Below are 26,585 nucleotides of genomic sequence, written 5' to 3' on the forward strand. Positions count from 1 at the left end.
AAACACACACACACACACACACACAGACAAACACAAACAAACACACACACATACACAGACAAACACACACACACACACACACACACACACACAAACACAGACAAACACACACACACACACACACACACACAGACAAACACACACACACACACACACACACACACACACACACACACACACACACACAAACACACACACACACACACACACACACACACAGTTAAAAAGTGCTCCTGCTGAATCAGCAGTGGTGCTAACCAGGTATTAATAAAAGCTTTTCCATTTCAGGCCTGAGAGAACAGACGTCTGATGCAAACAAAGCAGCTTTTTGAGGTCTCTACCACGAAGCTCTTAGGCTGTCCTGTGGGCAAAGCGGGCTCCTAACCACAACTACAAAGGTGTAACTAAGGTATGTGACACTGCCTTTCAAAAGGTTGGAATCACTCAGAACATTTTAGATTTCCATGAAAACTCATACTTTTATTCATCAAAGAAATTGTAAATTGAAAACAATACATAAGACACTGAGAAGGTTAAAAAAGATAATCTTCGCTTGAATTAACAATTTGGTGCTTGAGGGGGCTGTCTCACCTGCCTCACTGAGTTGTGTTGAATGGCACTAGAGTTGGTTTTCCCCCTTGGTGCGGTCCGTTTGGGCAGCTGTCTCGCAGCAATCGCACTGAGATGCGCACCAAAGGGGACAAATCAAGCATACCGAGAACTCCTTGAAGAGGTGGTCTCAGTACGCATTCAACTGCTGGAAGAACTGCACATTTTTGGCCTGAACCAGCTGCCGAAGTCAGTTGCGCTGCACTGTGATGACCAGCGCTACAATCAACCTGCGTAGTTCTCTTTCCATAGCAGGACTTGAAAAAATGACATGTTGTCTGCTGGCTTTTTCTCCTCTCTTTGTTTCCTGCGGGAGCTCTGCTGGCAATTTACCGCATGTTAATTCTGACCAATCGAATAGAAGTTTAACAATTACGTTCAAAGACACATCTGGCCAATGATGTGAATGTTGTCACATGACTAGTTTGCTGCAATTTGGTCAGTTTCACCATTTAATCAACTGATTGGAACCAGCGCAAACAGTGTTGTGTGAAAAGGAACCCAAACGGCTGAAAAATGCTACAATGTAGAATTTTTAGCTCTTGGACCAAATAAACCAAACTAGACATGTGAAAGCACGCTTAAACTTGGCTTCTATTGAAGAATTCTCCATTTGCAGCAATTACTGCCTTGCAGATCTTTGGCATTCTAGCTGTCAATTTGTCAAGGTAATCTTCAGAAAAGTCACTCCAAGCTTCCTAAGGTACATCCCATAAATTGGATTGGCTTGATGGGCACTTCATTTGAATGCAATGCTTGGGGTCATTGTCCTGTCGTAGGACCAATTTGGCTCTAATCAGGCTTTCCCTTTGTGCAATCCCCACTTTCCCAACACCAAAGCACCCCCAGACCATCACACTGCCTCCACCTTGCTTAACAGATAGCATCAAGCACTCTTCCAGCTTCTGTTCATGGGTCCTGCACCTCACTCAAGTTGAAGGCCAGCATCACACATTCGCCTATGATGACCCTGGTGTTTTATGAGTACTGTTCAATAAACCTGCCAGCTGACTTTAGCTCTTTTATTTCTTTGTGAGGCGACACACGAAGATAAAAAAAACACACAAAGATTTTATTAATGCTGGACAAGACACTAACCTCGATATATGTCGTCTGTAGGTCCTCTGTGTCTGTGGATAACTCTTGTTTTTATCTTTTGGATGGCTGGGTGGATGTGCAGCCAGAGTCCTTGTTGTCTTGTTGATGGCAGTAGTGATCAATAACGGCTTTCCAGTCTGATAAAGCTTCACTTTGAGGGTAATCCTATCGTGTAAGCCGCAGGAGATAAGTAAAAAAAAGTAGTCCTACAGTTTTTGTTTTAATCAGTAGGCTTTCCTTGTATGCAATGTATGAGCTATCTCACGATACTCATACTGCCATCACTCTCCGCGCTTATTCACTTTGATCAACGACCAATGGGGAAACTCCAACACTCAGCCGACCAATGGTGCAGCTCCACTCACTCACTAAGTCAAGGACAGATTTTTATTTAGCGTTTACAGGGCTGGTCACACTTTGGTGACTTCCTTTTGTTTGGTGCTACACGTACCATGACCCATCACAACTCATCTTGAAAACTAATGGAGCCATTTCCATTATGTTTGCTGTGGATATTGATGTTTCTACTGCTAAAATCGTACCTAACAAAGCTCAATCTATTCTATTACCCGACACACTTTCACTACCAATGCAAACAAGTTAACACAAACATTTCCAATACACACCACAGTCATACTCATACTCACTTCTTCTGGAGGCGAATGTAGGCTGTAGAGAGGTTGTTCCATGCTTCTGCATTCTGAAAAGAGGAGGGAGTAAAGGAGGAAAACAAAGGGAAGGACACAGTAAGGAAGAGGTGTAGTACAATAATAACATTACATATGGAAGGATAAGAATAGAAGAGAAGAAGAATCCACAGAGGCTATCAAACCGTGCAGGGTGGTGTGAAGAAAGAGTACTGGTGTTGCAGATTCTGCTGCGTGGTGTTTGTTTTCGTGTGTGTGTGTGTGTGTGTGTGTGTGTGTGTGTGTGTGTGTGTGTGTGTGTGTGTGTATGTATGTATGTATGTGTGTGTGTGTGCTTGTCTTACTATATTCGTGGGGTCCAAAAACCAGGGAATACAGTATACTTGTGGGGTCTGCACAGCTTTGTGGGGCCCAAAATGCTGGACCCAACAAGGTTAAAGTTAGGCATTTAGTTGTGATGGTTAAGGGGCTAGGGAATGCATTATGTCAATGATGGGTCCCCACAAAGATAGTGAAACAAACGTGTGTGTGTGTGTGTGTGTGTGTGTGTGTGTGTGTGTGTGTGTGTGTGTGTGTGTGTGTGTGTGTGTGTGTGTGTGTGTGTGTGTGTGTGTGTGTGTGTTCTGGACTGTGAACGAAGGAACAGGAGTGTTTGATGGGATTGTTATTTTCTCCATGCATGAACTTGTACTTTTCCACCTTGTGATGTAGTTACTGAAATGTTGAGTGTGTGTAGGTACTTACATCTGGCTCTAGTCCCACACACCTCTTAAAAGCCCTGGCAGCTCCCTCATAGCCCTCCAGGGCAAGGTAGGCACAACCCAGGGAAAACCACACACCGAGCTACACACACACACACACACACAGACAGACAGACAGACAGACAGACAGACAGACAGACAGACAGACAGACAGACAGACAGACAGACAGACAGACACACAGACACACACACACACACACACACACACACACACACACACACACACACACACACACACACACACATCCATGTATTAGATCTATGCAGAGATATTTCAAGAAAACATCCAATGTATCCAATGCGCCCAGAGGCATTTGAGCGGCGTCCGTTGGTGACGCCCCTTTGGAAATGAACTGTCAATGAACCTTCCCAGACCCACTCTCAGTTACAACTGAGAAGGGTCTGGTGTCAACCAGGCTACAGTTCGGGATGAATTTGGTACAAAAAGTGGGGAAAAAACCTAAATGGCGAGGGCCTGTTCATCGACTACTTTGTACTACTTTATAATAGGAAATGAATGTGTTCACATTAAACAAATATTAACTGTATCTATCATTCCATATATAAATGTATCGTCCCTGAACAGTATGGTAGCCCATGTATCTAGATACATATCGGATTGTCCTATAAGGGAGAGACAGCCCTAGGTATTGTTGTATATGTACATAATGCTACCAGATTAGATAGTTTCTTTATAATTATCCCTTCCAGAAGCACATCTCTCAACCACAACTTTCATATCTGAATTATTACTATTTGTTGCATGTCTTATTTCTGCTTATATTCGAGCTGTTGGATTCCACCAAGCACAGCTGAACACAGACAGTGCTTGAGATTTCACGAGCGTGTCAGAAGCAGCTGTCTGTTTTGCTCCAGTAAACATACCAGCCCTGTCTGTTCTGACGGAGTCTTGGCGCGTTCCACAGAGCACACTGAGCCGGCCAATAGACCGGAGGCGGGAGCGCCGCGACATGCCGCGGAGCATGGCCAAGTGCATTCCCCTGCGCCGGTCACCAAGCCATTTTGCTTCTCTGTTCTATTCTAATCAGACGTAGAGCTGTCTGCTACACACAGTAGGACAGCTACACTACAGGGCAGTAAAGGGAAGCATACTGAACAACATATCTGGAATATAAGGTTTCCAATAATATAGGATTTATAAATGAATAATCATTTAATGAAATTTTATTAGTGTTACAAGAATCTTAGTTTTGGAGAGTACATTTTTCAGTAAAACGTAAGTGCTGTGCTTGTACCTGCATGCCGTTGATTTGCAGTGAGTGCTCAAAGCAGTTCACACACTGCTGGAACTCTTTGTTGCGGAGGTGCAGCAGGGCTTTGGAGCGCATGGCTCTGGCACTGCGGCGGCCCGACAGGTCCCACGCACGGTCGTAGTACTGATGCTCCCTCAGGATGTCTCCCAGCAGGCAGTACAGACTGGGCATCTCCTTCTTCTCCAACTCCCGGCGAACTATCTCCTCAGCCTGGGCAAATAGACGGGACGGAGAGGGACGGTCAGAGTGGAGGACGAGATGGATAAGGAAGGAGACCGTCATTGGAATGGGGATGAAGAGAAAGATGTTAGGAACTAGGAGGCAGTGTTCACCATGCAGAACTAACAGAATAAAGTTACACAGGTAATACGTATGGAATGCCAAGATGAGGTGTAAAAACAACAATGGATTTGGGAAAAAAGTTCAACAGAAAAACAAATGAACCCTCTGGGGTTGACACAGCTCAGCAGGATTAGAATAAAGATGTCATGTATTTAGATAAATAGCATCACATTGGCACCGGTAAAAAAGTCAACGGTAGCCAACCCTAGCTCATTTTGTACTCTACTGTGATGGAGGCATGAAGGAGCCACTGTACAGCTGAAACATGACACAGCAACATCTAGCGGACCTCCGGGGGACATGTTGTGTGTGTGTGTGTGTGTGTGTGTGTGTGTGTGTGTGTGTGTGTGTGTACCTTGCCGTGTTGGCCCAGCCTCTCATAGCAGATAACTACATCCTCCCAGAGCTCCAGCTTCTCATATAGGAGCAGAGCTGAGCTGGTGCAGCCGAGGTCTGTCAGCAGGCTGGCCAGCTGTTTCTGGAGACGGAGAGAGAACGAGACTCAGAAGGTACCACCATGCTAGCTGCTTCAAATGTCAGCACGCTCACATGCACACAATAAAAATCCTGACATGCGGGTGTTTAGCAAATGTTCACCATCTTAGTTTAGTGTGTTAGCATGCTAACATTTGATAAGCAGCACTAAACAAAAACTACAGCTGAATGATGGAAATATCATTAGTTTGCAGGCCACTGGTCATAAACCATTGTTTCACCAAAGATACTACAATTCATCCTGAATGTCTGAACCACATCTCATGGCAATCCATCCAATACAGAAACAGCAATTTCATTTATATAGCAGAGATGTTCACAAGTCATTTTTCGGAAGTCCAAGTCAAGTCTCAAGTCTCTGGCCATCTGATCTGTCCCTAACACTGTATTGTTAAATCTTATGAATTCAAAGCATGTCCTGTAGCTCCCATCCATACAGTACAGTATCATAGCATGTCCTGTAGCTACCATCCATACAGTCCAGTATCATAGCATGTCCTGTAGCTCCCATCCATACAGTACAGTATCATAGCATGTCCTGTAGCTCCCATCCATACAGTCCAGTATCATAGTATGTCCTGTAGCTCCCATCCATACAGTCCAGTATCATAGCATGTCCTGTAGCTCCCATCCATACAGTACAGTATCATAGCATGTCCTGTAGCTACCATCCATACAGTCCAGTATCATAGCATGTCCTGTAGCTCCCATCCATACAGTACAGTATCATAGCATGTCCTGTAGCTACCATCCATACAGTCCAGTATCATAGCATGTCCTGTAGCTCCCATCCATACAGTACAGTATCATAGCATGTCCTGTAGCTACCATCCATACAGTCCAGTATCATAGCATGTCCTGTAGCTCCCATCCATACAGTACAGTATCATAGCATGTCCTGTAGCTCCCATCCATACAGTCCAGTATCATAGCATGTCCTGTAGCTCCCATCCATACAGTACAGTATCATAGCATGTCCTGTAGCTCCCATCCATACAGTCCAGTATCATAGCATGTCCTGTAGCTCCCATCCATACAGTACAGTATCATAGCATGTCCTGTAGCTCCCATCCATACAGTCCAGTATCATAGTATGTCCTGTAGCTCCCATCCATACAGTCCAGTATCATAGCATGTCCTGTAGCTCCCATCCATACAGTCCAGTATCATAGTATGTCCTGTAGCTCCCATCCATACAGTACAGTATCATAGCATGTCCTGTAGCTCCCATCCATACAGTCCAGTATCATAGCATGTCCTGTAGCTACCATCCATACAGTACGGTATCATAGCATGTCCTGTAGCTCCCATCCATACAGTCCAGTATCATAGCATGTCCTGTAGCTACCATCCATACAGTCCAGTATCATAGCATGTCCTGTAGCTCCCATCCATACAGTCCAGTATCATAGCATGTCCTGTAGCTCCCATCCATACAGTCCAGTATCATAGCATGTCCTGTAGCTACCATCCATACAGTCCAGTATCATAGCATGTCCTGTAGCTCCCATCCATACAGTCCAGTATCATAGCATGTCCTGTAGCTACCATCCATACAGTCCAGTATCATAGCATGTCCTGTAGCTACCATCCATACAGTCCAGTATCATAGCATGTCCTGTAGCTACCATCCATACAGTCCAGTATCATAGCATGTCCTGTAGCTACCATCCATACAGTCCAATATCATAGCATGTCCTGTAGCTACCATCCATACAGTATCATAGCATGTCCTGTAGCTACCATCCATACAGTATCATAGCATGTCCTGTAGCTACCATCCAGCTACCTGTGACGATATATGCTAAATGTTAACGTCTCTTTCACATTATCCAGTGACTGACCTATCTGGGAGCGTTTTGAGATGCCTGATGAAGTTCGACGTTGTCGATCCGGCATCATTTATCTTGGTGCATGTAGCTGTTAGCTTACTACCACTGTTTACCAAGTTACTGAAAGCTAAACTAATGACAAAAGGCACAACTCCAGGAGGACTTGGTGTCACCATCGTCAATGCATTTTTTGATATGTGAGTGAGCGCATATAAGGCATAGCGCATGTGTTACGTTGCACATTATGGCAAAGGGCAGGGGACATGCAGCTCGTCATACGTTTCCCCAACGTATATGCGCCAATAAAAGAAAATAGAAATACATGAATACATTTAGATTTAAAAAGCAATGAAAAACCGGTTGTTAACGAGTCTCGAAGCTCGAGTCCGAGTCATTTTCTTTTGGGTCTTTTGGGTCGAGTCACAAGTCAAGTCTGAAGTCAGCTATGTGTGCGACTTAAGTGCGACTCGAGTCCGAGTCTCAGACTCGAGTCCCCATCTCTGTTACGTAGCACCTTTCATTACACGTAAACCCAAAGAGCTTTACAGGGCAAAGCATAAACAGGAATTCAGAATACAGAAAGCATCAACACAACAAGACAAAAATAAACAAGTGCAACCCTACAAATTCACACCCACACATACATACTGCAATTAATCAATAACCTGAGAGAATAGTAAGGTTTTGAGTTTGCTTTTGAATGTGGACCCAGTTGTGATGGAGCTCAGGTCATCAGGCAGCTTGTTCCAGAGAGCAGGACCACCGTAACTAAAGCCCCCCCCCCAGACCTGGATCTGATTCTGGGTCCAGCTAGAAGGCCTCTGCCTGATTACCTGAGAGGCCTAATGGGGTTATGATCAGTGAGAAAATCAGAGATGTACTGAGGAGCTAAACCATTAAATGCTTTGTAGACTAACAGCAGGATTTTGAAAGTGATTCTGTATTGTACCGGGAGCCAATGATGTGGTTTAAGTACCGGAGTAATGTGTTAAAATTTACGTGAATGTGTAAGGACTCTGGCTGCTGCATTTTGAATGAGCTGGAGGCATCCTACTGATTGTTTGGATAATCCTGCAAATAAAGCGTTACAGTAGTCTAATCTCAGTCTTGTCTGTATTTTGCTGTAAAAGGTTTCTGGATATCCAGCAAGTAATATCATAAATACAGTTAACTAGTTTGTTAACAGAGCTGAGATCATCAGGGAAAGCGAAATGTACAACTGTGCGTCATAGGCATATGACTGGTAGGATACATTGTATTTCTTTATGATAATACCAAGCAGGAGCATGTACAGATTGAAGAGCAATGGTCCGAGGACTGACCCTTGTGGAACCCCAGAGAAGATTTAATTTGTTTCTGCAGATTTAAACATGGAGCGTTTTAATTAAAATGTCATGGTCAACAGTGTCAAACGCAGCCGGAAGATCAAACAATACTAAAATAGAGTTCAATGTCACGGTTTATCTTGAGGTCATGAATTACTTACTTTTTTTTACCTTTTAGCTGTTTCTGGGCTGTGATTGGCTTTGAATCCCAATTAGTATGTATCATATATATTGTGAATTGAATGTCATTCATCCAGTTATTTATATAAACATTTTTCAAGTATGTTGCTTATAAAAAGGGAGATTGGAAATTGGTCTGTAGTTATTTTTTAAGGATTCTTTTTTTTGGCATCGGAGGCCTTTATTTGATAGGACATCGTAGACGTGAAAGGAGTGAGGGAGGGGGAATGACATACAGCAAAGGTCCGCAGGTGGGATTTGAACCTGCGGCCACTGCGGCAAGGACTGAGCCTCTGTACATGGGGTGCACGCTCTCCCAGGTGAGTTACCCAGGCGCCTGGTCTGTAGTTATAAATTACACCTGAATCCAGATTTTCACTCAAAAGTCAGGTGTTTATAAACCCAGAAAGTCTATACAATATTTCATGGCAATCCATCCAATATTTGTTGAGATATCACAGTGTGGACCAAAGCTGCAGACTGACCAACATCACTAGTGTCTAAACATAATGACTATATGAAATAATGACTACAGTACTGTAAAATAAATGGCTGCCTAGTCAGCAGTGATGTAACATATTTTACACTGTGTTGTGGAGTTGCAGGCTTGAAATGTGCTAAACCAACAGTATGTAACGTAGAAAAATTCCTTAGCTCCAAAGGCGTTTAAAAGAAATGGTATTTCATGAAAATAAAGTACAACACACACACACACACACACACACACACACACACACACACACACACACACACACACACAAACCATAAATAGACCTTCAGTGCTTTGTCACATGCAGGCCATGGTTCGCCAGTGTAAAAAAAAGTATCACAGCACCTGCTGCAATCATCCGCCTCCACTTGCTTTCATGTCCTCAGGCGGCAATAGGGACTCTTCAATTCCAGCTTTATTGCTGTTATTAGTTATTACTGGGTAATGTCTTCTCCCCACCTGATATCTCTCCCTCTCTCCAACACTCCCCCTCCTTCAATCTCTTGGACAAGTCTACATCTTTCTATTACAGCTTTTACTACTTAATCTATTTTATTCTGCCCCCTACCCTGCGCTGTGTTAGAATGTCTCATGTTTGTCTTCAAAGATCTAATGATGGTTTGTTTTATAGCAAATGTGGCACAAAATGTCATTAGTGCAGTTTGCTACAGCTCTCTGAAACCTTTATACTTCCCATTTCCTGTGTTGCTTCAGAGCTGTCACCTTCTGCACAAAGAGCAATACTTGGGATTATACCAAAAACTGAAAATGAACATTTTCTAACTGAAAGCAAGTCAGACTGAGACTGTGGATTGTCCAATCAAAGCTTAGACACTGTAGCTACTCACAGCAGGTCTGTTAAGCTTTGGATTTCTCCACGTTGTAGCCGTGTGCACAGAGCAGTAGTAAGAGAGATACTCTGTATCCAAAGAGTTTGGAGGGCTGTGTCTTTAAGCAAAGAAATAGATTAAACAGTGTGTTTATCTGCTCTAATGTAAGCCGCTAATATTAGCATGCTGGCTAACTAGCTTCCCACTTACATGGGTATAGTGATCTAGCATTACTTTGAAGGCAAATAGTTAACATAGCATTAGCTAACTACTTTATTTTGTTGGGTTACAGATAAAATTAGAAAGTTCCCGGTAAGGAATAGAACAGTGACTGTGTGGGAGATAAAATGCTACTTTATCACTAGAGATACAATTATCATCACTATATCATCAGAGTTTAATGCTAGTGCTAGGACCAACTAGCTAACTAACTATATAGTCCTGCAACACAAGAACAATGCTGCTGATTATTTCCATGTCTTCTGCATGTATCGTCCTCGAGCATGCTGGCTGGTTGGACCAAAGTGTTGGACAGGCCAACCAATAGTTGTTGAAGAGGTTGAGGCCAAACAGCTTATATAGTTAGCCTGTTTATATTTCAGCGTATGTAATAACAGAGTTTACAGACATCTACCCATCTTGTATTGCTATTAGTGTTGATAGTGGTGTGACTTGGACCAAAGCCCACCACCTGTCCAAACTTAAATATGAATTATGACACAACATGTTTAACTGACATTCAAAAGTTGCGGTGGACGGAACAAAACCGGAACGCAGCCAGGACGCAGCACAGACGTGCCCAAACATCCATGGTTCTCAGATGATGTATCCTACTCTTCTGACTTTTCATCTGACCCACCATGAGTTTGACATTTTCTCTGTCAGTCCAATACTTTGGTTTATGATCAAATACTTGCTAAACTATTGACATTCCCATTAGCCTCAGCTGTATGTTATGTTCTGTAGTGCCAATAAGCAAATGTTAGCATGCTAACACGCTAAACTAAGACCACGCTTAACTAAGCATATTTTGTTACAGGCCAAAATAATAAATTGCCTTTTTGTGTCACACATACATTTGTTTTAGTACATTTCATTGATATTGAATACAAACTTAAAGAAGAACAACATTGTTTTCATTAAATAACAGCTAATAGGTAAGATAAATATTAGCAAATACAAATATGGGACTTTCTGGGAAATTCTCCTAATTGACGCAGTAAAAATGCTGGATTTGGAGTCTGCAGTCAGAGTTGTCCATAATTAAAATTGTTTTCCCTTCAACCCAAAATCAAATAAGTAATTTCTTCACAATTTAGAGAGATTTTTTTTATATGTACGGTAACTATAAAAAGATAATCTATTAAAAATAATAACACCAAAACATTTAAAAACACAATACTTAAACTATTTATCATAAAGAGACATTATTTAAGCTGTAGGCCTAAATGTCAAGTTTATTTCTCAATAGCTATATATTTTGTGTGTGAGTGTTAAACTGGCAGCAGAGGTCAGATACAGCGCTCTCCATTATATATTTGTTTTGGTAGGATACAAACATTTAACTGCCAGTGTGGCAGATAGCCTTCTAAAACGCACCCTCCAAACAGAAAATCTGCCTGCATTAGGTGCTTGTTAATTTCAGACCCTGCAATGAGCATGTTGACATAGTCATTATGAGCATGTTGATGTTCATCAAGTCATTGTTAGTCATTGTGACAGATACATTGGTTTATTAAAAATGAAAAACATAAAAAAGGCTTTTCTACCTGGACAGCCCATCTGGGGGGGGCTTGGCAGAAGTAGAACCCCTTCAGCCTCTCGGTCACGGGACAGTTCTTGTCTTCAAAGTGGTCTACTATCGCCTGGCAGAGGAAAACACAAGATGACTTTCTGCAGCTGGGTGGGTTAATGTTTGTTATGTAGCCCACAGACAGGGAGGGCGGTGTAGCACACACGGTTCATTAAAGACAAACCCTACAACTGAACAATCCAAGTAATATACCAGTTTTTCTATACATTGGGTTAAAATAAACAATAAGCTGATTTTCAAATTCAGGCTCATTTTCAAAAATCTGTTTTCAGCTTTTCAACAGATTCAAATAAAAGATGATCCTCTCAGTTTAAAATGTAGAGACCGATGTGTACAATAGTCAGGAATGTCGGGAGCATTTAAACCAAAAACAGACCTGCTTTTTGGGTTCAAACAATGCACAGGGCTGTAGTGGTGAAGGCGTGTTGCCTCAGGTGCAGGTTAGACATCCAATCATCACAATCTTTTGTTGTGATGATTGGGAGGTTAAGAGTAGTATACAGTGTTCATCTTACAAAGTAATCCACCAGGAATGTTTGCTTCTTGTATTTGATTGGCCAACCTTGTCAGATGACACTTCACTGTGGTGTGGCAAAAGTTGAAGTAAATCTCATGACTATCAAAGACAATGTAAAAACTAAATGGATATGACATTACATTTTGTTTTGTGACTTGCTGTCAGAGATTGACTCTGCTGGGATACTGATATTTCTTCCTCGGGGGGTGGTTAGGTGACCCAGTAACTAAAGAGTTTGAGACAGCTGAGACACCATCAGCATAAAACAGAAAGTCACAAATCAAGGTGTCAAGTTTATTTTCACACTTATAATTTAGCTCACAAAAAGGTTTTCACAAGAGAAAAAAATCATGTGGATGTGCCAACAGTGTTGTTGTAATTACTTAGAATTCCTTATGGGGGCGACAGACACTATGCACTATAGCTTGGGATTAACAATTAGTCAAACCATACTGCATACAGCATTATGCTGATGTATGGTGTATTTCATTTTACGTGATATTTTTGTTGGTATTGACAAAAAAACATGGAGTGCGTTTCATTTGTTAAATAAACCTGAACCTTTCATAGGAAAGCACTCCAACTACATAAAGTACGTCTAAGAAAATGACATCTATTGCTCACAATTTTACTCTCAGTACCTAGCCTCAAGTCTGAAATGTTTGAGTAAAAAAACAAGCACAATCCTTGCTTCATTTATTCATTTCAGCATGAGCACAGCAACTTTGTTCCAGCCAGTGGTTTGAGTCTTAGAAGCTCTTGCCTGGCTTTTTCCTTATCTCATAATCACGTCTGTATTAGGTTTTTTAAAAGCTGTTATTTGGAGCTGTGGTGGATCGATGGATTTGTTTGTGCTTAGGGTTGTTTGGAAAGAGAAAACAACAGTTTTTTAGAACATATTTTTCTGACTCTATTGCACATCTGATGAACAGTTGTAGATTTTTTCGACATAATTACCTGACTATGAATCGAGGACCTTCTGTGTGTGTGTGTCCATTAAATATCTCGAGAAGCGTTCATCTGATCTACTTCATACTTGGTTGGTGTATTGCTGAGTACCCAATGAACTTGGCATTTGGAATTTAGAGCAGTTTGGACAGCGTTGGTTATTAATAAATATGAATGAAACTAATCACCGGACAATAAAGGGTGAGAAAAGACCTGTGTGCAGCTGCGGGGCTTCAGGGTTTCACGGTTCTCAGTCAAGCATGTCTTCGCAGTGGGCTACCATTAATACGCCTATTCTGAAATTAATACCTCCATATTTCACCTCAGCGTTTCTGACCGTTGGATACAGCCTACTGACCTAACAACCCAACTTCCCTCAACAAACATGAGCGGACTTCCTACAGGTCAGGAACATCGTCACTCTGCCAACTCCCATTCTAAGTTCTACCTTTATGTTTCACTGAGCAGTGATCTCATTCCCAACCCCACACTTTGTCCCTCAGCATGCGTCTCTTACCTACGCACTACTCTAACTGACACACAGAGACAGAACTCACTCACAATCCTTCCCTGAGTCTCTGGAGCCTGCTCCATTATGGAAAAAAAATCATAATTACAATTATTTTGGTCAATATTGAATTCACGATTATTTAACGCGATTACTCACTGACTTTTGGAAAGATGTTGCCTTTATGAAACTGAAAACACCTTGAACTGTGAAATTTCCTGTTTTTTTTTATTCAGAACACAAGACAAAATAATAGTATACTTGCAAAACGTAATGTGAAATCAAAATCATGATTAAAGTTTGATTATTAAACAGCCCTACTGGACGGACCTACAGGTGATGCTCTGTCAGTCATCATCTTAATCTGGCCTCATATTAGATAACCGGCTGTGATTGGTCTGCCCAAGGCGGCTGGAAATCTGACTTACCGAAAGGGGGGCCGGACATATCTGCCAGAGCAAATCAAACACATTCATCTAGCTCCCAGGCCAGGTTGGCCTCGTGATGAATATAGAAACCATCTTACCTGGGTTTGCATCATGGCTCTCTCAACACAACGGGAGCTCCCTTTCTCCAGTTTGGTCCGGAGGCAAAGCGCGGAGACTTCTACAGCCCAGAATTTAGGCTGAGACAGAATACACTGCAGACAGACATGAGAGGGACAATGAGTATGATCATCCTTTAGATAGCACTAAATCATTCAAAATGCACAACTAATAGGACATGTATAGAATATATACATTTTGACTAGGGATAGACCAATTATTGGCCCTGGCTGATTATCTGCCGTTTTGCAGATGATCTGTATCAGCGTTGTATTTGCCTGATGACAGATAAAGTGAATTAATTAAAAAGTGTTGTACTTTGGCTCGGCTACAGCTCTGTGTCTGTCCCTCTGCTCTGGTTTCACTCACCACTGAGTCTGACTTCATGTCCCCCCCACAACACTATCTGACTCTCTGTTACTGGGGATTATGTTGAAAGTTTCTCATTTATTAAATAATTGCTTAAAGCCTTTAAACACAGTTTTGTGTTGGAGTTTGTAACATTCTAAAATCTTAATTTTGACAAAGATTTTCATGTTCACTGTAAGTGCATATCGGTTCCATATATCGGTTATCAGTTTCATTAACTACTAATAATCGGTATCAGCCTAGAAAAAACAGTATCGGCCGATCCCTAATTTACACAGCACTAATTCTACCAGTACAGCAACAGAAATGTACTACGTACAAATATTTCTATTTTGTTCCACTTAGCAGGTTTTTTGATTGCTGTTAAGATACCCTCAATGTTTAGTACTACTTCCTGCAAAATGTTTCATAATAAAAGCCTACCAGGAATGGTATTTCCACTTTTAGTAATACATTTGAAATTCTTTATTAGGAATAACACCTTGAGATGTAGCATCTCGTTTTCGAGGGGGTCCTTATATCCTTAATACACTTTGAGCTGCTGAACGATTTTTAATGTGTGCAGGCAATGTTGGGTTTTATTAACAGAATCATGACATAAGTACTACAAAGTGTGACAAACTAAACGCTGCCAGCATGATTAACCAGAATGAGCAGCAATTCAGGAGACAGGGGCCACGACCCCCCCTCCTAAAGACACACATATCTTCTTAAAAAATAAACAGTATGCTTTTCTGATAATCGGAAAGCTGACAAACAAAATCCACAATTTCAATACTTTTGGTCCAAAATAAATATGCAAATAAGGTGAGTTTTTCCCCCTAAAATCTTATTTTGCAAATAAAACACTTAAACAGTAGTGCATTCCTGTAGGGCATTTTTTATTTTTTATTTGCATAATTAGGAATGTAAACAGCAGCAACAAAATCACTGCTGATAGAGTTCATTGCTAAAGGTGACCTATTCTATTTTCAGCTTCATACTAGAACATGAATGTTTACATGCTTTAATGTTAAAAAAAACACTATTTTTCTCATCCTAACCATGGCTGCTGCTCCTGTCTGAGACGCTCTGTTGGAGCACCTGTCTCTTTAAGAAGGCCAGTCTGCTCTGATTGGTCAGCGTTTCTGATTCACCGCATCTGTGCTCCACTCTTGCTGTCTCTGGACCGTACATGCAGCGGGGGATGACTTTAACGGAGTCACCTAATCACCAATAAAGGCTTCTAAACCGAAAACCACTTTGGTAATCTTTAAGTATTACTGACTAAATTAGTGCTGTGGAAATGTACATTATATTAATATTATATTTATCAAGACGACAGAAACATGGACGAAGTATTGGGCTTGCATTAACCAAGGAACAGTAGAAATAGAAAGGCTCAGGTAACTCCTGCTGTTGTGGTAAATAAACCACTATTCCAGAATTTACTTAATCAGTCTGTATTCCACATTGGCAACTTGGGAGTGTCACAGGAGAGTTTTTAGCTTTTCCTATTGCACAACTCCATATTTAGCTTCCACACAGACACTGCATTTTGAATGAATTCCATAAGTGTATTCATTTCAGTATGCCCCTTTAAATGTAGAGTCTCTTCATTATCCTGCTAGTTTACACTACTGCATGAGAAGAGAGAACTTCCACTGCACTTACTACCATTGTTAACCCTCTGTAGGCAAAAAAGAAAAAACAGTGACAAACTGTAGAGGTCTTGAAACCTGATGGAAAACAATACACACAATAGTTCAATAGTTTCAGTTCGCACTGAAATACATTTTGCGTTCCTGAAAAGCTCCGCTCACAGGAAGAAATAAAAAGAAAAACACACACAGAGCTACACAACAATTACACATGTAGTACAAAGATGAAGACATATCAACAGCCATGGTAAATAACCATGTTACATGAACTCCTCTGATCCAGATCTTAATTGGCAGTACACCGATTTTGGTTTAGCAACAGGATAGACTGATACACAAGACCTAAGTTCCCTTTTATTCTCCCTCCCCACATCTAAAACAACACAGGGCCCACTGTTTGCTGTGCTCTATAGTGAGAAGTCATCTTAGGTGATAAGATCACCTGATTGTTAAAACCTACTACTGTACAGCCTGACACCCCTGTGTGCTGTGGTGATAATGTGCTGTATAATAGCTGGGGAGGCTTAGTGGAACAGCTTCAGATAAGTTGATTAAAGGGATATCACGCTGATCTCCTGGCAGGTAGACACCAGGGTAGAGCACTCTCACTGTTTATATGAGCTCAGGTTTTGGCTCACTTTAATTAGAACAAGTTATACAACAATGGCTTTCTATCTACAGTACATTCATCACCATGGGAATATGCACTTAATTTGATGCATGGTTTTAGGGGAGATGAACAAACACTGATGATGTTTGTGAATGCTTAGCGAGTCTTGCTGGAGTCATTAGTTCAACAGTAAATTGTCCCAATTAGACAGTTATTCCTCTAGCATCATCAATCACTGAGCGACTCAAATCAAATGATAAGGCACACCAAGCATTTGTCATGCGCCTGTTAACACAAACAATGAGGTCATTTCAAAAGCAATGAAAATAGTAGAGAATTTCTTTTTGTACAGTAGTGTGATAGAAACTAAAATTGACTTCATATTTTTATTATTAGGATGGATTATTTTCTGCCGTGCTCAATTAAAGTAACCAGCCATCAGTTAGTTGCACTGACCATCCACTCTTTATTTTTGGGGCTTTTCAGTTAAGGGGGTTTTAGATACAATTTCACCATGATTCTAAAACAGCATGGAGAAAATTTGAAAGAATGCAAGGTCCCTCCATACAGGCTTCAGGATCGGGCATACGCAGGCACAGATCATAAGAACCTCCAACTTAGATCAGGAAGTGTTTGTCCCTTAAAGTCTGGAATGCTGTTGAAAGCCATTAAAAACGCCATATATCCACACACACCTTTTGGGAATAATTATCACTTTCAATCAGTTAGGAAGCCATTTTCCTGGTCCAGCCGGGGCATTTACACACTAAAGGATATTTTGGGGGGAATAGCGGTTTGTTATTGTTTCAGAAATCACATCTCAGTTTAATATTAACCACGGTCCTCTTAGTTCTTATATTTACAATTAAGATCTCTCAGGACATATGGTGCACCATGGCAGTAGGCCTGTAACGATAACACATTTTGCTGGACGATAAATTGTCCCAGAAATTGCGATAAACAAAACAATTTCATCTAATATAATGATAATGACATAATAATGCAGGTACACCTTTTCAAAGATCAATAAACTTTTATTTCTAAAGAATATTTAACACTGGAACTGGAAGACATTTTAAATATCCACAATATGTCTTTGATCTCCTTTAGTATGTCGTCTTCCACGCTGTTGGACAGTTGTGGAATTGCCGTCTGTGACACGTATGTTCTCCCAGGTAATTCATACTGGCTGTCAAATGTTTGCAGCATTAGTCGAGTGTTTGTGATAGACTACAGACTCTGTACTGCATTTAACAATTATTTATTAAACACTAAATATTAAATTTAAATAATACATTATATCTATCAATTTCTATGTGACTATCTGCCACATGGCGAGGAAATGTTTTTCGGTCTTCATTTTGGCGAAGGTGCAGCTATACTTTCTTCTGCTCCTCTGCAGGTCGGAGCTTCGCGGGGGGGGGGCGGCGGCACACACGCACGCACGCACGCACGCACGCACGCACGCACACACACACACACACACGCACTTTGACGGTGCCTTAACTGCAAAGTGCTGCGGAAAACCCCGCTCCAACTACTCTAGGAACCGAGAGTGGTCCTCCAGTCTCTTTGGTAGAGAGAGAGAGAGCGAGAGAGAATGAAAACAAACAAGCATGCAAATGGAAATTATCGCAGCCGGAAAAATTATCGAGCACATTTTTTTTATCGTGCGATTAATTGATTTATTGACTATCGCGACAGGCCTACATGGCAGTCTTCTGACTGAACATCCTTTAGATTTTTTAATCCATTTGCAAAGTCTTGTGGTTGGGTTTCAAAATTATGGAAATGTTGACTGTACTTGGGATAGAGAGCTTGGGACTTATTGTTGTCTACCATATTGTAATACAATATAAGCACATCTGACTGGTGGCCTGCTCTGCTGCCGACCCAGACTAGTGCTGCTGGCACGTATATGACTTTTTTTATCGTTTTTTTTATTGTCTAACTTTTATTGGTCTGTGTCGTGTGACTGCAACAAGTGTAAGCTGGGCTAAACACCATAGCGACGTATATACGAGGACTACTTCTGGCACTGATTGATTTCATGAGAACAATTCCTCCTGCTGGTCTCCCCCAGGATGTAACAACCGGCAAGAGGCAGAAAACGCAGGAGAGGCAGTAGAAGGGGAATACGGCAGCGCCTCTGACAACGAGGAAACAGACCACCGCTGCCCTGTACGTGTATGATACGTAAGACCATGTCAACACCAAGGTGTGCTGGGAATACAGGGAATCAAGCTATATGGGGTTTAGCTATATGGAGACTTGGCTCCATCAGGATATTTCAGACTCTCTCATCAAGCTCGACGGTTTCTCTCTCATACGGGCGAACAGAACAGCACTATCAGGGAAGAGCCCAGGGGGTTAGCTCTGTCTGTTTCTGAATGACAGCTGGTGTAGCTACTACACTGGGAGGGAGACAGTATGCACAGCTGACATGGAACTATTGGGTCCGTCACTGAGACCCTTCTACCTTTCTCGGGAGCAGGGGCGCCGCCAGGAATTTTGGGCCCCATGACAAAACATCTAATTGGGCCCCCTCTGCACAGCTGTTGTCACCACATCTCTAGGACTTAACTGTCCCATCAAAAGCTTTACATAACTCTAATTAAAAGGCTTGCAAATGTCTTGCTTCTTGTAGTTGAATACAGTTAATATTGTCTGTGTCTTACATGCAGGCTCAGGTAAGCTACTCACTGTTTCCAACTGTCCAGCAGACAGTAGGTTGTTGTTTTTTTTATTTTATAATGATCATTATGTGAGAAAATAATTGTTATTAATATGGTTGAATTTCTGTCATTAATAAGTATTTCATTTTCTTTTTTGTAATGGTAAAAAGAGCAAGAGAGAGAGAAATCCCCACAGACTCCCTGCTATGATGCTAACTGGCATGTCATTGACCACAATGTTCTCACCTTCTTCACTGGGACAGGGAGGGGCAGAGTTAGGGGGAGACTGGGCTGCTGCTGACTCATCTGTTGTTAAGTCTGCTAAAAGGGGCAGGGACAATGATTTAATATGAATATCTTGCTAAACGTTTCCCTGCACTGATTAAATGGTCATTAAATGTAGGCTAACACTAGTCTGTAGCTAGCTAGCTTATTTCACTATGGACATTAAGCCAACAGGTTAATACCACTCACAGACTATAGGCTACCCACCTTTCTTGGTGAAAAACTGGGTTACAGTTTGACACCCTTTCCTTTGTCTTTCCTCTCTTTTTCATTTTTGAAAACCAGATTTTGATTTAACGTTTCTTGGTAACATTGTGGTCACTGTAGTTCTACTGACTGCAACTAAACACCGTCACTGAGTGCTCTAAGGCAGGACCAAACCATCTCATGCAGATACAGGGGGGTGGTCGGTCAATATGGATGTTTACTTTTTGGTCAATAGGGATATTTAACTTTTACTGCCAAAAACAAGTAAAAACAAAGACATCATTAATTTTATTATTATATTTGAAATATATATACTGAATGATGATGGTTTAATCATTTTATATTAGTTTTTACCTATTTTTTGGGGCCCCTGTCAGTCATGGGCCCTTGGAATTGTCCTAGCATTCCCCCCCTATACGGCACCCCTGCTCGGGAGTTTCGAAATGTTTTAATCTGTGCGGTGTACATTACCCCCAGGGGGAACGCAGCAAAAGCTGCAACTAGAATAGCAGACTGTGTTCACCAACAATTGCAACGCACACCCAGAACCTCTATTTTCATGTTAGGGGATTTGAACGACTGCAAACTGGAACTATTCCTCCCTGGACTGTTGTTGGCGACAACAAAGCTTTAGATAAATGTTATGGAAACATAACAAATGCTTACACTGCAAAACCAAAGCCCCCTCTGTCAAATTCTGACTATAACACTGTCCAGCTAATTCCTACCTACAAGGCTGTTCTTAAAAGGAGTAAACCCCAGACCAAGACAGTGACTGTATGGGATAGAGATCGCATGGAGACACTTAAAGGATCCTTCCTCTGCACAAACTGGGACATATTTTATAATCTGGAGATTGATGTGGCCACTGAACACAGTGTGGTTACCAAAAAAAATAATAGTGTACCCTAACAATAAGCTTTATGTAGCTAAGAGTGTAAAGGACTGTATCAACAGGAAAAAGATAGCTTTAAAAAATAATGACGGGTGTAAAAATGGTGCAAAAGGAACTCAACCAGAGGTTGAGGGATGCCAGGAAGCATCACAAGGACATTTTAGAGCAGAATGTTCAACGTCAATGTACTCTAGAAAGCTGTGGGACTCTGTGAAGGCAATAACCGACATGAACACAACTAAGAAGCGCCTTATTACTGATGATCTGGAAAAAGCAAACGAACAGAATGACTTTTTCCATGATTTTTTTTTTTTTTGTAATAATGTAATGTACTGATACAAGTTGTAGTATTGCAGTTGACCCAGGATTCAGTCCATTCTTAAACATACATGCACTAAGAAATCCACTGGCCCAGATGGCAATTATGTGCTGCTCCTAAAGGCATGCACTCACTCCAGCTTGGATTTAAATACTGTTCTTGCCCTCTGGAAAGAACCCATTATAGTTAAACTGTGATGCAATGACATCTGTGACGTGACGTCCCCATTTTAGTAGTTTTAGTAATAGGTGGCACATTTAAATTAACTTTTTAATTGTTCTTCCAAGTCATGGTAATCAGGCAAATTATTTATAAATTATATATACTATTTAGAACTATTTTTCCCCAGAAAAATCCATACACTTTCATGGATAAAGCGTGCCATCTCTAATGCTGGATTCCCAACTTCAGTTCCCCACCTTTTGGATCTAGTTCACTCCCTGCTCGCAATATATTTAAGTTTGTAATAAATCTTTTTTGCCTTCTGGCTCAGCTCTCTTTTTGTCACAATGGTGCAGTACAGAAAATGCAATACCGCCTCCGCTGCTACGACTCTCCCGCTCCATTGTCCCATCACTCGCATACAAGACCCCTGGTACTTGTACTCCTTCACTTGGGGGTAAGGACTCAGGTCAGGATGGAGATATAATATCTCCACCTATTCCTAGGTCTTTCCCAGAGGCCTCCCCAGCTGGACGAGCCTGGCAAAACCACCCTAGGGAGGGGCCCAGGGGGCTTCCTTACCAGATGCTGAACCACCTCAGCTGGCTCCTTTCCATGCAAAGGAGCAGCTGCTCTACTCCGAGTACCTCACAATGACTGAGCTTCTATCTCTAAGGGAGATACCAGCCACCCTCCTGAACAAACCCATTTTGGCAGCTTGCAGCCGCAATCTAGTTCTTTCGGTCATGACCCAGCCTTCTCGACCATACAGTAGCGGAGGGTACTGCTAGGTCCTGGAGATATTGAATATGATATAAGGTATATTTTCATGTTGGACACAACATTGGTGGCCTGAGTGTTAAACTTCAGCCACCATCCCTTAGTGACTCAGTTTAGAGAAGACTAGGGGTGTAACAGTACACAAAAGTCACGGTTCAGCTTCTACCCAAGTTTAGGAGTCAAGGATGCATTTCTTATTTATTTATTTCAAACAGACAGTTCTGCAAGTCTCAAAGACAGACAAAATCCTCTTGCTGGGTACTGAGGTAGCATTTGGCAGGTCTTCCAGCTCCATTATTTCATTTGCACTAGCCAAAGTGACTGACTCGCACGCCAATCCACTTGTGCTAAACTCAGCACATGTTGCTAACGACGTGCAGCTAAAAGCTTCTGGCAGAACTCGCATTTCTGAACGTTGGTTCCACATTACATTAATCTACTTACTGTGTATTCGGTGCACTTGACTGCGACCCCCGTGCTGTGATGGTTCACTACAAATACACAAACCCTTACAGCCCTAGAGACAGTTTTGTTTGGTAGCAGACTTGACTTGGCAGGGTGAGAACTTATTTGTTGTGAGGTGCTGGCTATGGTGATCAAAACTGAGCAGAAGTGAGAGGCATCCAGACTGGCTGCACAGTGTGCACTGAGCTGAGCTGGCACAGAGGAGACATGGCAAGCTGTGTCAGGTGGGAACAACAGTGCAACAATTTGTGACTTGGCTGTGAGTTTTCAATGGAATACAGAGATGATGTACCATCTCATTTGTCATCATCTGCAGAATACCGTACAAATAGTGATTTGGGCCTTTATTTACCTCTACTGTGGTAGTCTTAAAGCAGCCATATTATGCTCATTTTCAGGTTCATAATTGTATTTTAAGGTTGTACCAGAATAGGTTTACATGGTTTAATTTTCAAAAAACACCATATTTTTGTTGTACTGCACCGCTCTCTCTCACTGCTGCAGATCCTCTTTTCAGCTGGTCTCTGTTTTAGCTACAGAGTGAGACCTCTTTTCTTCTTCTGGACTATCTTTGATTGCACTCGCACATGCCCAGTAGCTCAGATGTAGATCATGTCAGCTAGCTAGCTCCATAGACAGTAAAAGAAAGGCTGTTTCTACAACTTCGGTCAGTGACAAGGCAGGATTAGCTGGGAGACTTCTAAATGAGGGCGCATGCTAACGCTACGAGCTAATGGTTGCGGTTAGCCTGCTCGTTTCGGCTTGTGACGTCACAAGCCGTGCTGATTTTGACCAGCTCACCCAGAGACTGAAGGCAGGACACATTCAGGAACCGTATCTCACTCTAAACACCATGGATGGATTTTTTTCAAAGTTTGTATGTGTGTGGAAGCACCAGAGACACAACAGAACACCCCAATCACTTATGAGCTCCCGCCAACACTTCCATTACAAATGTTTCCCATTTAAAGCCCCCCAGTGGCTCAAAGTGCATAACTCCTCCCTATCATGATATACTTTAAATGGGACAGATCTGAAGTATTGAGTTTCATTGATGGTGAGTTAATAGCAAAAAAAACTGCAACGTAGAAACAAATGGAAATAATTAGTGAATAAAACAGTAATTATGTTAGAAAAGAAAAATGGACTGTGTTGTACTGATGGACTCAGTGCTGAATTAACCATGTGGGTCATTATAGTAGGTTAAACGCCTTTAAGCAACTTAAATGGCACAATCCATCACTTTATTTGTTGACTTTTAATTTGAAATACATGCAGAGAAGGTTACGTTTTATTGACAAAGGCTTTGAAGCAATGGCAAAAAGAGGTAATTATTAAATAACTATTAATGCTTTTTACCTGGCCTTTATAAGCAACTGGCCTGAATTTGTTTGCGCTGACCATTTCCATTAGTTGTGACTAGGTCATTATTTGAATACACACTTTTTGGGAGTATTTACAGTACAATGTTTTGCAACTAACATTTCAATGTACAAGTACACTTAAACATAGACAATACTAATACATTTGAGAACTGAATACTTCTGTTTTCAAATGCTGTGTTCAACTGCTTTGAATTTCTATATATCATAACATACATATGATACAATAACATACTGCCAAATTGGAAGGAAAGCGAAGCTGGACTGACCATAGATTTACCATATATACCAGCCACAACAACGCCAGGGCAATAAATTAACCTTCCTAGCTTCTTATACTTTCTTTCTGACTTGGGATTTCCAAAATCCATATTTTTCCTTTACAATGGACATGGTCCTTCATCTCAGTCCTGATTTATGAGCCAATCAGGCTGTGGACAGGGATCAGACAGATAGACAGTCAGACAGATGAGACCTGTGAGGATATGCTGTACGGTAATGCCTATTGGTCTTAAGGTGGGACCTGGACATAAGTGGGATCACTGAATCCTCTGTTTGCCCTCCAGCAGCATATGGATGTTTACTTTTTGGTCAATAGGGATATTTAACTTTTACTGCCAAAAACAAGTAAAAACAAAGACATCATTAATTTTATTATTATATTTGAAATATATATACTGAATGATGATGGTTTAATCATTTTATATTAGTTTTTACCTATTTTTTGCAGGTGGTGTGCTGATCAGCTGTAGTAGCCCATTTTCTTCACTGACTGAACCCTTTGCTGGTTAAAGCAGATGGCCAGCCACATAGAGCCCGGTTCTGCTCGAGGTATTTTCCCGTTAAGGGGAGATTTTACCTGCCGCCATCACCAAGCACTTGCTCATGGGTGAATGTTGGGTCTATGTTAAAAAAGTGACTTCTGTGATTTTGCACTGTATAAATAAAATTCACTTGACTTGCTGATTGAACCCTGTGCACTCTGCCCAGTCTGGATCAATGGAAGTACATTTATTGAATAATTGCAGGACAACGGAAGCTGTCCCTCGCATTCTGCTCTTTGCGTGTTGCCGTTTACTGTGGGAAACAACAACAAACTTCGAGCTACACGCTGAAAATGGCAAGTTTTGAAGAACATTTGGATGGTGCAACAAGTCAGGTCTGCTTGGTTCCTTCAGGGAATGATTGTAAAGATTTACTAAGAATATGTTTAGGACATTTCCTCTCTAACTGGGAGGTTTTGGGACTGATTGGTGGGATTGCTGTGGACGAAGTACACACAGAGATACACTGGTAAGAGCCAATGAGGTGTAACCATGTATCAGCTCATTTAAATAGCTCACATTACTGGATTGTGTCAACAGTTAACTTCTTTTAATATTGGATGTGGAGTTTTCTTTTGCAGGGTGCAAATGTTCCACCAAAACCAGTTCCTTCCTGAGACTATTTGCACAGCAGCCATCACTGCGTCCGGAGCGCTGTGGGGTAAGGTCTGGCAATGCTAGGCTACACTCAACCTATTAACTGTCAAACCTTTTCCCTATAACAAGAGCTGGTCCATAACTGTTTGGCAGTTAGATATTTCCTTGATGATGACATACTGTAAGCTGATTCATTTTCATATTAATGGTTAAGGATCATATAGACAATGTCTTTTTAAACTGTAACCGACGACTGTTGCTGTATGAGTGAAAAGCTCGGGTAATAACGGACACATCAGCACTAGGTCCAGAAAGTTGTCCAGGAAAGCGACAGTTGTCATGGATCGATGAAGACAGCTAGACATGTGACAACCATCTAACCAGCCTGCAGATTCCTGGATCTACATGTAGGCTGGGAAGATGCCTGCTCACAGAGCCAGCAGCTGCCTGCAGCCTTTTATCCTTTGCAGGAACAATACAACAAACACTGCCAGTTCATTGATCAAACTGAGCTCCCAGCTGGAAGGACGCATGATAACTACGGTCCAACTTTTCAGAAAGTGATGAGCATAAAACAGGCCAAATTCTTTTTATTGATATGGATAATAGATAGCATCATTAGCTAAAATATGGATGATTAAACAAGCTGGACTTACAGACCAAAATACAGGACATAGGAATTATTTTTCAGTGTTTCTGAAATAATGTATAATAATAACAAATAATGTATACTGTTTATTAATCACCAGTGGGGATATTACAATTTATATGGGCTGGACCGCACCAATCTTTCAAAAAGAATTGCTATTTTATGTTTTACTTTTACTACGAAGTTCTTCACACCAAAAAGTTGGATTGACGTTGAACCAATACATCATTTATTCATTGAGAAGAAGTGACAAGGTGCATCTCTCTCCCTCTCTCTCTCTCTCATTTTAAATACATTCATTAGGTAAGATCATACATGCGGTAACACTTTATTTGAAGGGGTGTGCATAAGACTGACATGACACTGACATGATATTTTTATTGCCAAGTTAGCATTGTTTGAGATGTCTGTGCCATTAGCCTGAACAACATAAAGCCATAAATGTCATAGCAGGCCTAATTATCAAACTTTAAGAAACTATCTAGCTTTATAAGTTAACATTATATTAAACT

General features: G+C 41.3%; 1 protein-coding gene across 1 annotated transcript in view; it reads right to left on the bottom strand.

The window, feature by feature from the left end:
* The window catches only part of ttc27 (tetratricopeptide repeat domain 27), a 115,866-nt gene that overhangs the window by 13,850 nt on the left and 75,431 nt on the right, over nt 1-26,585 (bottom strand). The window contains exons 10-15 of the mRNA XM_031299979.2: nt 14,196-14,309; nt 11,653-11,748; nt 5,087-5,209; nt 4,372-4,599; nt 3,099-3,197; nt 2,355-2,407 (exon numbers count right to left, since the gene is read on the bottom strand). Of these exons, the coding sequence (XP_031155839.1) occupies nt 2,355-2,407; nt 3,099-3,197; nt 4,372-4,599; nt 5,087-5,209; nt 11,653-11,748; nt 14,196-14,309 (713 nt within the window). The remainder of the gene's footprint in view (nt 1-2,354; nt 2,408-3,098; nt 3,198-4,371; nt 4,600-5,086; nt 5,210-11,652; nt 11,749-14,195; nt 14,310-26,585) is intronic.

Source organism: Sander lucioperca, chromosome 15 (genome assembly GCF_008315115.2).
Source record: "Sander lucioperca isolate FBNREF2018 chromosome 15, SLUC_FBN_1.2, whole genome shotgun sequence".
Lineage (NCBI taxonomy): Eukaryota > Metazoa > Chordata > Actinopteri > Perciformes > Percidae > Sander > Sander lucioperca.